The following is a 13,921-nucleotide window of genomic DNA, read 5'->3' on the forward strand; positions in this document are numbered from 1 at the left end:
GACAAAGCCTTGCATGTGTGTGATACAAAGTCAGCTTCTAGGATTTCCCAGTTCTCTAGACAGAACATTCCATCTCACTGAAAAGGAAATTGTAAGAATCTGCCCTATTCAACCAAAACATATTTGCTGGATTCATACTAGGCATTTGATGCCCTTCTAAATACTTAGGATCTAGCAGAGACACAAATAGGACAAAACTCTTGCCCTCTCAGGACTTTTTATTTTAGGCAAAATTTTATTTTGGAAAAAGATTCAAACTTCCACTTTTTTGGGGGTAATATTGATGGATTTCATTTGATAGCAGAGTTACAGAAAGATGGAAAAAGAGAGAGAAGCAATATGCTGGTTCACTCCCCAAATGACTGCAATGGCCAGAGCTGAGTTGGTCCAAAGCTGGGAGCCAAGAGCATCTTCCCACTCTCCCGTGAAGATATAGGGGCCCAAGGCCTTGGATCATCCTCTGCTGTTTTCCCAGGGCATCAGCAGAGATCTGTATGGAAAGTGGAGTAGCTAGGACTAGGATTGGTGCCCATATGGGAGAGCAGGCAGAGGATCAGCCTGCTATGACACAGTGCTAATCCCCCAGCAAATTTTCAATTTGTTTATGTGCATCCATATGCAGATAAGATGTGTGCATTATGGGCTAGGGATGATACTCTGTGTCTCTTGGATCTGTAATGATTTCCCTAAGCTAGCTTTTTGTGGTTGTCAGAACCAGGTTGACTGTTCCGTAGTGATTTCCCTGGTTTGGACACGGATGATTGTGTTTTCCTGGTATCTTTTCATGATAATCCTTTATGCTGCACATCTTTTACAAAATGAGAGTTATATTAAGGAGCTAGGTCAGAGGCAGCTTCAATGGAAGTGACATCATCATGGCAACTGGCTGGGTGAGATTTTTCTATGTCACAGAAACTTTTGGACTTTGTAGTCACGTATGAGAAACTTGGGTTCTTGTACCATAGTGGCAATTAGATTCTGGAGTCATGAACCATTTCTTTTTTTCCTGTTTTCTTTCTGTTGACCTAAAAAAACCATGTCTACTAGGAGTGGTGTCTTGTGATGCTTAGGAATGGCACCAACTGGAGGGCCTGGGAACTAGCTTGGTTTGGAAAACTCATATGTTCATGTTTTCTTAAGAACGAGGTCTACCAAAGAAAAGAAGTAAAGAAGTTAGGGGATAGTGTAACTCTAGGGTGTCTTGAGGACTTGGTTTGCAAAATACAGAGGGTGATTTGAGTGTGCATCCATGTAGAGAGCAAGGCTTGTACAGTCCACCTGAGTCTTCTGGGGTTTTCTGTCCCCTCAGCAGGAGGTCAACCTCTGCAGCCTTGAGAAAGAGAGGACATAGGTGGGTAGACAGCAAGCCCAAGGACAAACAGTAAGATGGTCCTGGCTTCAAGGGCCATTGGCTTGTAAGAATCCTTGAGGCCCTAATGATTTTTCCCCAGAAACAATGCCACCATTTTTAAAAAGACATTTAAAAAATTGTTTATTCATGAGACAGGGAGAGAGCACATGCTTCCCTCAATGTTCCCAAGGTCACTCCCCAAGTGCCTGACAGCTGGGGTCGGAGCCAGGAGATGGGAACTCAATTCAGATCTCCCCTAGGGGTCACCATCACCTGCCCCCTCCCAGAATGTTCAACAGCAACAAGCTGGGATCGGGATTCAAGTTGGGAATTGATCCAGGCACTGCAATACGGGATACGATTATGTTCACAGCTAGACCAAATGCCTTCTCAAACTTTTTATTTGTAATTGGCACATAATAATATTACATGAAAATATTACATATTCATGGAGAACAATGTGATATTTCAGTATATGTATACAGTGCCCAATGATCAAATGAAGGCAATTAGCAACTCCCACTGTGTGCATCGATCATTTCTTAGTGTTGGGAACATTCAAAACCATTTCTTCTAGATAGTTTGAAACACATAATAAATAATTGCCAATTGTAATCACCCTGCTGTGCTAGGGAATGCTGGTTATTCTCCTGTCTAATTGTGTTTCTGTATCCAATAACCAATTCTCTCTTTCTTTCCTCCCCAGGCTCTCAGAATCACTATTTTCCTTTCCATTTTTTTTGAGATCAATTTAATTAGCTTGCACATATAGGTGAGGGCATGCTATATATTTTTTTCTGTGTCTGGCTCATTTCACTTATCATAGTCTTCCAAGTTCATTCATGCAGTTGCAAATGACAGGATTTTCTTTTTTTATGACTAATTTTCCATGGTGTAAATACGTCACATTTTTGTTATCCATCAACCCCTGGATAGTTACCTGGGTTGATTCTGCATCTCAGCTGTTGAGATGTTTTGTCTTTTAAAGGACAAGGACCTTAGTTTGGGGAAATCCAGAAACAAAAGAAGGAAGAAGGAAGGAATGGCTCCACTGAGCTCACAGGACAGAGCTGCTTTTTACTGACCTGAGAAAGTGATGGGGAAGGGTTCTGATTCAAATGTTATACCCGAGATGAGTTCTGTATGCTGTAGAGTAGGCGGTACGTAGCAAGCAGCTGAATATTTAGGGGCAATTCAAAAAGTTCATGGTCAATAGAATAAAAAGTCCCTGTAGTCTTATTTTATAAAGTGAATTCTGACCTCCTTTCTGTTGAGCTCCTCTGCTACACCATCTTGCCTAACTCTGTTACACGGATATTCACTATTGTCTCTGGTGGATGTGGGCCACTTGACACCACTCTTCATGCACTAGGCCAGTTTGCCTCAACACCATCTTCAAGTAGCTTGCACCTTCTCATGGGTTTGTGGCATCACTTTACTCCTCTGGAGGTCCCATTTACATGTGGATCTTCTCTGAGTCTTCCACTCTGCCACAGCTCTCTCACTTCCTGCAATGGCACCATGGCATCATACTGTACCTTCTTCCACGTGCCTTCCTATCCCAGTGGTTGGTTCAAACTCTTGTCCCCATATCATTGCCCAGCTTCACTCTTGATAATTGGGAAGTGCCTAGCTCTTGGACATTTCTGAGGCAGGAGGTTGTATTCCAGGAAGCCTAGCTGCCATGAGTGCAGGCATTCTTGACAGTGGTTGATGGAGTAACTTTAGGTTTTGGAGAATTTGCCTACGGACTGTACAGCGTTTGGGTGTAGCAGAAAAAGCCAGTGGCCTGACTGGTTCCAACAGGGGCCTTCATTGTAGACAAGAACGTAGCTCAGCTAGTCACACCCTGACCCCTCCTAGTAGCTGCAGAGGGAAAATTTCAATCAGCAACAAAAGCAAACTGATGTGCTCTGGACACTTTGCCAGGAGCTCCTTCTGTTACACACTGGGTCTCTTTTACAGGTGCTAGCACTTCGTCAAAGGCAGACTGGCTTCCTGTTGCTGGCCAGTGAGAGGGGTGGGCGGCTCAGAGCAGAGCAGGGTGTGATGACAGCAGGGAAAGGTAGAAGGAAGCATTGTGTCACCTTATCACTCTTGAGAACGCATGAAAACGTCAGGCCTGCAGGGACAGAGAAACTGGCTGCCTACCAGGGGCGTGGGATGGTCATGTTATTTCAGCATTGCATAAACACTGTGGGGTTGAGTTGACAGCTGCCCCACCCAACTCCACAATGTGATGTGACTGCAACAAGCAACTATGCAGGTGTTTTGCGCCATCTTTCCAGAAGCACAGGGCTCAGCAAGAGGTGGCAGCCTCTCTCCTCTGCATACTCACTCCTAAGCACCATTCTTGGGAACTCTAGACCAGCTGAGCGACAGGCCCTTGACATGATGGTGAGTAGGGCTGTGACCTGGGTGGATAAGGAATGGGCTGTGTGGGTAGGGAATGCGTGTCCCTGATTCCTTGCAGTCCAGCTTCACCTGAGAGCCCCTAGGGTAGAAAGAGAACTCATGGAAGAGGAGAGTTAGGGAAGACATTTTTTCCACCAAAAGTCTCGTAGAAGACAAAGTGGCTGCTTTAAGGGGTGAATGCATTTCTTGTTACTGGAGCGGTTTAACCACAGCCACTCGGTGGGAAGTTGTTGTAGCAATCAGGCAGCTGGAAGAGGTCTTTTTCCAGTCTCTGGATCCAATGTTTCTAACCTGAAAGCCCTGGTGTGGGAGACCATTCACCTCTACTCTTAAAGAGACCCTCATTCATTCATTCATTCATTCACTCATTCAGTCATTCAACTTCCGATGCCAGGCTCCGTGCTGGGTGAGCAGAGAGGTGCAGCAGGCTGTTGGTGATTTGTGGGTCTGGCCTAGAGCGCTGAGGGGAGTGACATGATTGATTCAGGGCTGCAAAGTTCAGCGCTGATCTACTCTTTGGGTTCCCCCAGTAGTGGACTTGGCAGGCGTCAAGCACCAGCGGAGGAAGAACCAGAATGTCAGTGTTGGATCTGGCGGGGTGGGGGGCAGGTTTGCCTCCCAGTTCTTGGTTGATGGGAAAGGGGCTCTGCAGGGAGGGTGGGTGAGGAGCGACAGGAACTGTTGACTCCACCTTGGCAGTCTCTGCCCCCGGCAACTTAGGCATGGCATCTCCTAGGCTATGGCAAGTGCTGCAAACAGGCATCGAATTGAGGGACCTGCTCCAGCCCTGACCTCCTCCCAAGAATCTAGAAGCAGCGACTCCAGCGCAGGATGTGGCACGGGGACCTGCTGGCTTGGAGTTTCAGGGAGGGTGAGGGAAGGGTATGCGCACGGGTCCTGGGCTGCTGTCACACGTCCCAGTCCGCACGGGTCCTGGGCTGCTGTCACACGTCCCAGTCCACACGGGCCCTGGGCTGCTGTCACACTGTCACACGTCCCAGTCGGAAAGCGGAGGAGGGTTTCTCCGGCTGCCTGCCAACTGCCTGCCGCCACCCTTTCAAGGGTAATCCGCGAAGCCCACCTGGCGGCCGGCGCCTTTGCTGGGGGCAGCTGACCTTGCACCACCTGAGGGGTGCGCGGCGGCCGAGTTAAGAAGAGGGCGCACGCTGCGGGCCTCCGGGGGCCCCACTCCCCGGCGCGTGCGCGGGGCCGAGGCCGAGGCCTGCGCGCAGTCCCGGCGCCTGCACTGCGCGCGCGCCGACCTCGCGCGGGGCCCGGCTCCGGCGCGCGGCGCGGCGCGGTGCAGAGGCGGCGCGGGAGGGGCCCGGGCGAGGTCGGGCTCCGCGCGGAGGGAGGCTCGGCGACGGGCACGGGAGACCGGCGTCGGGAGGGCAGCGCGCCTCCGCCTTTCCTCCGCGACCCACGTCCCCTAACCGGCCGCTCTGACAGGACCCGGAGGTGGCAGGTGCGGCGCGGGCGCGCGGGCCTTCCCCGGGTCCCTGCGGGCGGGCGGGTTCCGGGCCCGGTGGCGGCTCCAAGGTCGTTGGTGGTTTGGGGAGGGAGGAGCTGGGGGATCCGGAGGCCCGACCGCCGCCTCCCATGGGTGCTGGGGTCGCCGGCCACCCGGAGGCCTCCCTGGGCTGGCGCAGTGCACCGGGTGGGGACGCGGAGATGTGGTTTCCGTTGCTGGCGCGCGACTCGTTTTAGGATCAGGTGCGGTGAGGTGAGCGCGACAGACAGGTGCCAGTGCGGCGATCCTTCTGGCCCACGCAGTGGTGACCGCTGCGGACATCCTGGGCGTCTCCTGCGCAGAGCCGAGCTGCGCACTGTGCGCGTGGGCTTTGCCGACGCTGCCCGCTCCGAATCCTCCCGCGTCTCCCCCTGCTGATTAAGTTGTCGGGAAGCCTTTGCCAGTGGGTCCTCTCCTCAGGCCTACCCGCAAACGACCTGTCCTTTGCCACCCTGAGCTTCCACAACTCTGCCCCGTCCTCTTGGGGAGTGGCAGGCTCATCGCCCAGACCCGCCCTGTGCTGTCAACCTCTTCCCTGCGGGATGTAGGACTGGGGGTGCTCGCGTCCTTTGTAATGGGGTGTCAGGTGCTTCCTCCAGAGCCCGGACGTCCTCTCTGGAGCCAGTGTTTTGCTGTGTATCCGAGGATGATATTCTCACAGGGCGGTAACTTGCTGTCTACTGCCAGCTACACTGTGGTTCGAGTGTAACAGTATCACAGGATCAAAGATTGTCTTTAAGATGTGTCAATAAAGTAACCCCCTTCTTAGAAACATTGCCGTTTACTTTGCACTTTACCCTCATCTGACATTTTCCCCTGTGACTCTTCTAAACAATTCAAGTCCTTTAAGTAGCAGAGATCTGTTAAGGGTCATGGGGACACTGCTGGAAGAAATGCAGGGACCTACAGGTGACACAAGTCTAGCTTGTTACGTTCTTAGGCTGAGCAGCCCTCTTGGTTCCGTCTTACTTTGCTAACATAAGTAATGTTATTATTATTATTTTTAAGTTTAAAGAGAGTTTAAAAGTTTCCATAATTATTTGACAGATTTTCTACGTGCTAGTTTACTGCCCCAACTGCAAAGCCAGGAGCTGGGAATTTATTCTGGGCTTCCCACGTGGGTGGTGGAGACCCGGGTACTTGAGCATTACCTGCTGTCATCTGGGATGTGCATGAACAGCAGGTGTCTGGCATCTGAAGCAGAGCCACTACAGGAACCCTCTGGACTTGTGACGCAGGCTTTCTATACCACCGGGCCGAATGCCCACCTCCAGATGATGCGTTTCTGGAATACTTTTATTTGGTTATGGACTGTCTGGGCTGTGAGAATGAGACCGGGAAATTCAGTGTCTTTATTTCTGATTTGTAAGAGATTCAGCTCATGGCATGCAATGTATAGGATTTATTTGCATGGTTTCTAGTTTACCACAGCCATACCAGTAAGATCTTTATAAAATAGTGATTTTTATGTGGTCCATTTTATTGCTGATGACAGTTCCACTTCTGAGACCTATACTAATGGTGTTGGGGTTATAGTCAACCTTATTCCTTCTCCCTGTTGAAACTGGCACACATGTGGTTACTTTTAGAGCACTGTTCTTTTGTTAGTTGTTGATCAGTAGCTACTGCTGTGGGCTTGCTGATCCAGTGGGCCTGTTATAGTTCTTGTTTCAGGCATGCACGAGCTGTTTTCTTGTCTGGAGAGTGGGCTGCCTTGTTTTTCTTCAGTGCTTATTCAGCAGAACTTTGTGTAATGAGGGACCATTCCTTCTTCACTGTGTGGTGCAGCATCTGAACTTTTAGATGGGGCTAGAGCAATGGGAGAAGTAATTTCAAAGAGAAATAGCTGCGTGTAGCTAGCAGCTACCCGGTAGGATGTCTCAGTGTTAAATTATGAATTCTTCAGGAAACTTGCCCTGAGTTTTACATATTTAAATGATGCATTTATTTCAGAGGCAAGAAAAAGAGGGGGAGAGAGGGAGGGAAGGGGGAAGGAGGAAGGGAGGGACGGAGAGAGAGAAACAAGAAGAGGAGAATGCTCCACCAAGCACCATATGGTGGTTGATAACCCTAGATGTGTGTAGTGGCTGGGATTGATTCAGGCTAGGCCAGGAGTGGGGAACTCAACCCAGGTTTCCTACGTGGGGGCAGAGTGGAGGAGGAACCTGGCTGTTTGAGTCAGCCCTGCCTCCCAGGGTACACATTAGTAGGAAGCTGGAGTTCAGAGCAGAGCCACGTGTGTACCCTGGTGCTGTCTGATATAGATGCGGGTGTCTTAACCACTGAGCTAACTGCCAGCCTCACATGAACTGTTGAATCTGTGCTCTCCTAGTACTTGGCTGTCAGTTACAGCAAAATGCTTTTAGACTCTAATTGCTGCTTTGTTTTGGTAAGAATACAACACTGGCTATAATTTACATGAGGACAAGGACATGTCTGTTTTTAAAGCCACTTTTTATTTGAAAGGCATAGTTACAGGGTGTGGGAGTTGGGAGAGGTAGATCCTTCCCTGTTGGCTCTTTCTGCAATGCTGGCAACAACGAGGGCTGGGCTAGGCTGGAGTCAGGAGCCTGAACCTCCATCCTTGAAGACCAGTATCATCCATTTGATATTCTCTCTAGGTCTGTGGGCTGTTTAGTGTCCCACAGTATCTGTAGATATTTCTACTTGTTGAGTGACTGAGTGGATATTCTGTTGGTAGCAAAAGGCTAAACTTATGTTAGACTCATGACAATCAAGACTCATGACTCACTGTGTTAGGAAACTGAGTGAAAGGACCTCATGATTGCAATGAAGGTGGACATGGCTTGGATTTTCTGTTAGCTGAGCAGCTCAGGGATGCTGCTCTTGGCCTCAGGGAGACCCCTTTTTAAAAATAATAAATTCATTTTATTTTTGATGATGTTTGCATAGTTGAGAGGAATGTATGTCTGTGGACACCACTGATTAGGGTGGGGAAGATCAAGGAATGGGGGAAAGTAGATGAGGCAACTGCTTTCAATCTTCTATTTCTTCCTGTACCTGGGGGAAGTGGGGAGAGAAGGAGAGGGGGCCCCGCTCAGCAGCACAACTGTATTAGCAGCCGGGGAGGGGGTGGGAGACGGCCACCCAAAGTCATCCCAGTGTCCCTGATGTGGAGCATGTTCTGAGGTTCTTAAGTGGTTTTGATAGTTTTGAGTTGCTGTTGATTTCATTGTTCCAAGGTTGGGGAAATCCTTCCAAGGTCCATTGGCTGACATAGTCCACCTTAGAGTCTCCATTCTCCCAGTTACTTGTTGTCAAAGCCTGACCGGGAGAGTTGTCTGACTTGTTCTGCCTTCCATGGTACTAGATGTCCTCTGCAGGCTTCAATGAACTGATTGTCACCAGGGAGGCCCTTTTGTAAGATGCTGAGCTACTGTGAAAAGGTTGGTAGATATCTCCACAACAGTACTTGGTACTGTTTTGTGTTAACTCATGGACCAGGGGTCTTTGGAAAATCACAAGATGTGAGAGCCATGTCACAAGATGTGGTTGCTCAAAGTTGACTTGGAGTGCTGGAGTAGGGTAGAAATTGATTGTACTGTAATCATCATGACATCATTTCATAATAGTTAATTGGGATTGATTTTTCTCTCTCAGGCTTACTTAAAAAAAGATTTAGCTATTTATTTGAGAGACAGAGAAGGAGAGACAGAATGGTAAGAGAGAAAGAGGTGGAGAGAGATTTTTTCCATCTTTTGTTCACTTCCCAATTTACTGAATTGGCCAGGGCTGATCTAAGCTGAAGTAAGGAACAAGGGGTGTCATCTTGAGTCTTCCACATGGGGGGCAGAGGACCAAGTCTTTTTGTCATCTTCTGCTGCTTTTCCCAGGTGCATGAGCAGGAACTGGATCAGAAATGGAGCAGGCAGGACATAAACTGGTACTCAAATGGGATGCTGGCATCTCAGGCTTAACCTGCTACCAATGCCAGACCCTATAGGCTTAATCTATTCATCACGGGATTGGGAAGGAAGTAATATTCAATCTGTATCTCTACATTTGACCAAGATTCGAGGTGTCATGACCCTTCAGACCCCAAATCACTGTTAGGGGAGGATTCTGAGACTCTGGCAGCTTTTATAGAGAGGTATAGCATGCTTTGGTGGAGGACAAAGGTGAATGTTTGAGTTTTCATGAATGAAAGGAAATGAGACAGGGAAAAATGCAGTGAAGACATAAGATACCAAGAACTGTCCCTCTGTTCAGATAATAGTGCAGCTTCTCAGGACATGAGGTGTCCAACATGGGAAGCCATGAAGTGGGTTGAGTCTCACTGCACAGCTGCTCTCACCACCTGGAGTCTGTTTTGGTACTTTGTAGTTGTGTAAGTTACAGCTCTTACCCTGCAGGATGCCAACACTCTACAAGGACGTGGAAGGTGCTTGGGGAATCACATTCCAGAAACCTTGGGGATGGGAAGCTTCACCCTTTGGAAGCACTGACATTTACTGGCTCCTGTTAATGGACCTCTAATGACTCTGTTGAAGGATGGAGAGTATAAAAAGAAGATCTATTTATGCTGGATTAATCTTCTCCAAACATAGCTTTCCTAGCACCATTTCCCAGTGCCTATAGAGCCAAGTGGTTTGATACTTGGTCAGGTGTCTCAGTACTTTTCAGTATAGCCCTAAAAATCCATGGTAGCGGTGATTATTTCCCAGCTTGTGGCCGGTCCAGCCCTGCCCCTTTTACAGGCTCCCCTTGAGATCTGTGTGCCTGTCTGTCTTTTGGAACTTGTTTCAGGCATCACTTTGTTCTGCACAGTTTGTGGAAGCTTGCAGCAGCTGCTCCTTTTATTTCTGAGATGGAACACATCCCATTCTGGCCTGTAACCTGCAACTACCTGAAAATCCTGAGTCGTCTTTATTCTTTATTCTTCAGTTTTGTGTCCTCAGCTACATCTAGAATAGTGCCTTGTGTGGGGTGGCTCCTTAACAGATACTCAATGTTTCTTTTTAAATTTTTATTTTATGTTGAGAGGCAGAGAGAGAGAGACAGATGTATTTTCTATCGATTTACTCCAAATGGCTACAATAGCCAGACCAGTGCTGTGTCAGGTCAAAGCCAGGAGCCCAGAATACCATCTGCTAAGTGTTTGACCTGCCTCCCAGGGTGCACATTGGCAGGAAACAAGATTGGAGGCACAGAGGGTCTGGGACTGGAGTTGTGCACTGGAAATATGGAATACAGGTGCCCCCAGTGGTGATTTTGTGTATCAACCATTCACTCCTTAAATTTTATGTCTGTCTTTACTTCTGAAGGTGACTTCATTCTTCCAGGAGAACATCTGCCCAGATTTAGTGCTGAGTGAGTGAGGGCCGAGAGGCAGGAGTCCTGAGTGAGTGAGGGCCAAGAGGCAGGAGTCCTGAGTGAGGGAGGGCCAAGAGGCAGGAGTCCTGAGTGAGGGAGGGCCAAGAGGCACGAGTCCTGAGTGAGGGAGGGCCTAGAGGCAGGGATCCTGAGTGAGGGAGGGCCTAGAGGCACGAGTCCTGAGTGAGGGAGGGCCGAGAGGCAGGGATCCTGAGTGAGTGAGGGCCGAGAGGCAGGGATCCTGAGTGAGGGAGGGCCTAGAGGCAGGAGTCCTGAGTGAGGGAGGGCCGAGAGGCAGGAGTCCTGAGTGAGTGAGGGCCGAGAGGCAGGAGTCCTGAGTGAGGGAGGGCCTAGAGGCAGGGATCCTGAGTGAGGGAGGGCCTAGAGGCAGGAGTCCTGAGTGAGGGAGGGCCAAGAGGCAGGAGTCCTGAGTGAGGGAGGGCCGAGAGGCAGGGATCCTGAGTGAGGGAGGGCCGAGAGGCAGGGATCCTGAGTGAGTGAGGGCCGAGAGGCAGGGATCCTGAGTGAGGGGTAGCTCTTGTAACTCAGGAGGACTGGCTTTGTGATGTTGCCTGACTGCGTGAGTGGTTGAAGAAGAACCAGTTCTTTGACCTGGTCAGGTCTGCATTATGTGACAGGGTTAATGTCCGAAGAATTCAGAGTTTTGAGTGGCAGGTAATTTTAGTGTCTGAGAAAATGTTGTCTTCAGAATACTAACAGTTGGGATTAGGTTATCCGGACTATGAACTGTCCATGCCGATTAAATAAATGCACACTGAGAAACAAGCATATGAGTCTTTGAACAGTTGCTGCGAGAGTTGACAAAAATATGTGGATTCAGTTTGGAAGAATCCAGTTGGCATGGAGAGGGGACTCAGCTTGCAGTGGAGTGGCCATGGTAAAGATAGTTAAGGTAGCTTAAGGTAAGTTAAGAAAGCAGAGCATGCATGGAGTAATATGCATGACCTTGTGTGTCAGCTGCCAGTTTTTTTTTTTTTTCACTTGTTCTTTCTCTGAGAAATCTGAGATAAATTGTATTTAATTACATAAGATGTTCTGCTTATATTTAAAGACAAAGCTTCACAGTACTTTGGGCTTTAAAGATCTGGTATAAAAGAAACTGGAAGGTTTTTAGCATTATAATTGGGCATTTTACCTAGTTTTCTCTGCTGTCCACATTGTTTGTAGGTTGCAAAAGTGTAATTTAGAGCAGGTTTGTGCTGGATGCTCATACTTTCTGGAAAAGAGAGGTAAGTGGAAATGATATGCTTTGAAAGGCCAGGAAGGAATCAACAGAGTTAGAATGTTAAGTGGAGTCCCAGGACACTTTTAGATTGAGCAGAATGACACGATTAATTTGCAGTCCAGTTTTCTGGGGTGTCAGAAGATAATGGAAATGTTCTGAAGCTAGATTGTTTTCCTGTGATGAGTACATGGCTTGAGCTGCCGCATGAGAACCGGGAGTTCATCAGTATGATGAGATGCTTGGGTTCAGACTGCAAGGAGTTCATGCACCTGCCCTTTTGTGTTATCCTGAGTAAGAGGATGTCGCCCCATTAGATGTGCTCAGCGTGTGAAGATGTCCTCACCTATTGTTGGGAGAGAAATGTGTGTGCCTGTTATGGTTTGTTATCCCCAAACATTTTGGGAGGACCCCAGGCTCCACTTGCTGTGGCAGAGTGTGTGAAGCGCTGTGCAATTCCTAGCCATCATGTACTAAAAGGGCCTTTCTTATTCCCTAAGAGAGATTGTTGAAGACTGAAGTCAAAACGGTCAGTAGGTTGGTTGCCTTTGTGACTGAAGGTGAAGAAGTCCTTCTAAGTGTCTCACTGGCTGAGTGGAAACCCCTCTTTGCCCTTCCTCAACCAGGTGGCTTTCTAGAAGATGACCATAGAGGACCTTCCAGATTTCCCACTAGAAGGAAACCCTTTGATTGGAAGATACCCGTTCCTGTTTCCAGGCGCTGAAGCACCAGTTATCTTCTCCATCTCGGCAGCACCAATGCCTTCCGACTGCGGTATGTCAAGTAGCTGTGCTTACGCTCTCACGGCTGCTGGCTTTGTTTTGTGAGCATGTGTGTATGTTTGTGTTTAAATATACATTTGTTTTTGTAAAGGCAGAGTCGGGGGTGGAGAGGGAGAAACAAGAAAGACAAAGATTTTCCATCTGCTGGTTCATACCTACCAGCCAGGTTGGGTCAGGATGAACTCAGGAACTCTGTCCTGGTCTCCTTACATGGGTGGCAGGGTCCCCGTTACTTGGGTCGTCTTCGGCTGCCTTCCCAGGCATGTTATCAGGGAACTGGATCCAGAACAGAGCAGCTGGCATTCTGATGTGGGATGCTTGGTGATGCAAGTGCCAGCTTAACAAGCTGTGTCACCATGCTTGTCCCTGAACTGGTGGATTCTGTCTTAGGCTCTTTATACTTTCATAATTTTTTTTTCCCTAAAACTATTGGTTGTGACTTTTTTTAAAATGAAATTGCCAAACTTTTTCAAAACTACAATTGCCTAATGCCTTTTCTGCTTCTTAAGCTAATATGCCTTGTTTTTGCTGTCAGCATTTTTATTATGTAAAAAAATGTTCATTTTAAGCATGATGATGGGTTGAGAAGACTTTATTTTTGGAACGCAGTGCTGCTTCGGCGTCTCACATTCTTCTGCTGTCGACATGTTTATTTTGGCTGAGTGTACTAACCTGCCAGAACGTGATGGACTGAGGCGGTGAGGGGAGGAAGCCTGCCCCCTTGAGACGTGGGAGGAAAGCAGTTCAAATTTAAACTGGACAGTTTAAATCTCCTCCTTAAAGCTTCAGTTCAGAAACACTCTCTCTCTTATTTGTATCAACTCATTTCCCCAGGATGGTATTTTGATAGTTGATAAGCAAATAGAATGAAATAAATTTGAGAGAGACAAATCTGATAGAATTGAGACATTTCCAATTTAATTAGAGTTTTCCAAGTAAGATATTGGGTCATTGTTTCAAATCATCTCTGGAGGTAGAGCTAACAGACTTTTAAAACATTAGTAGATGCAGAATTATTGCCTAGGGAATTTGTCTTCTTAGTCACATCCGTCCTGGTAAGTCATCATGGGTCAGGGCCCTGCGTTTCGGTTCGAGATTCTGTAGTATCTTACCTGGAGCCATCATCTGAAGTTCTGTGGAAGACCCGTACCTTGATTTTAGGAGTTATTTGCAGCTTTCCTAACAATTGTCTGGATTTATTTTCGGGTATAACAGAGTAGTTATGCCAGGGAAACCTTGAGCCAAGTACATTGTACCTTGCTTCTGACACTTGTTTTACCTTGAAT

At 48.0% G+C, this 13,921-nt stretch overlaps 1 protein-coding gene across 1 annotated transcript in view; it reads left to right on the top strand.

Moving 5' to 3' along the window:
- Positions 1-13,921, top strand: part of CLIP4 (CAP-Gly domain containing linker protein family member 4) — a 78,289-nt gene that overhangs the window by 8,284 nt on the left and 56,084 nt on the right. Inside the window, exon 2 of the mRNA XM_040993972.1 lies at positions 12,480-12,627. Coding sequence (XP_040849906.1) covers positions 12,495-12,627 — 133 coding nt within the window. The 5' untranslated portion in view covers positions 12,480-12,494. The remainder of the gene's footprint in view (positions 1-12,479; positions 12,628-13,921) is intronic.

Source organism: Ochotona curzoniae, unplaced genomic scaffold (assembly GCF_017591425.1).
Source record: "Ochotona curzoniae isolate NIBS_2020 unplaced genomic scaffold, NIBS_Ocur_1.0 contig_883, whole genome shotgun sequence".
Taxonomy (NCBI): domain Eukaryota; kingdom Metazoa; phylum Chordata; class Mammalia; order Lagomorpha; family Ochotonidae; genus Ochotona; species Ochotona curzoniae.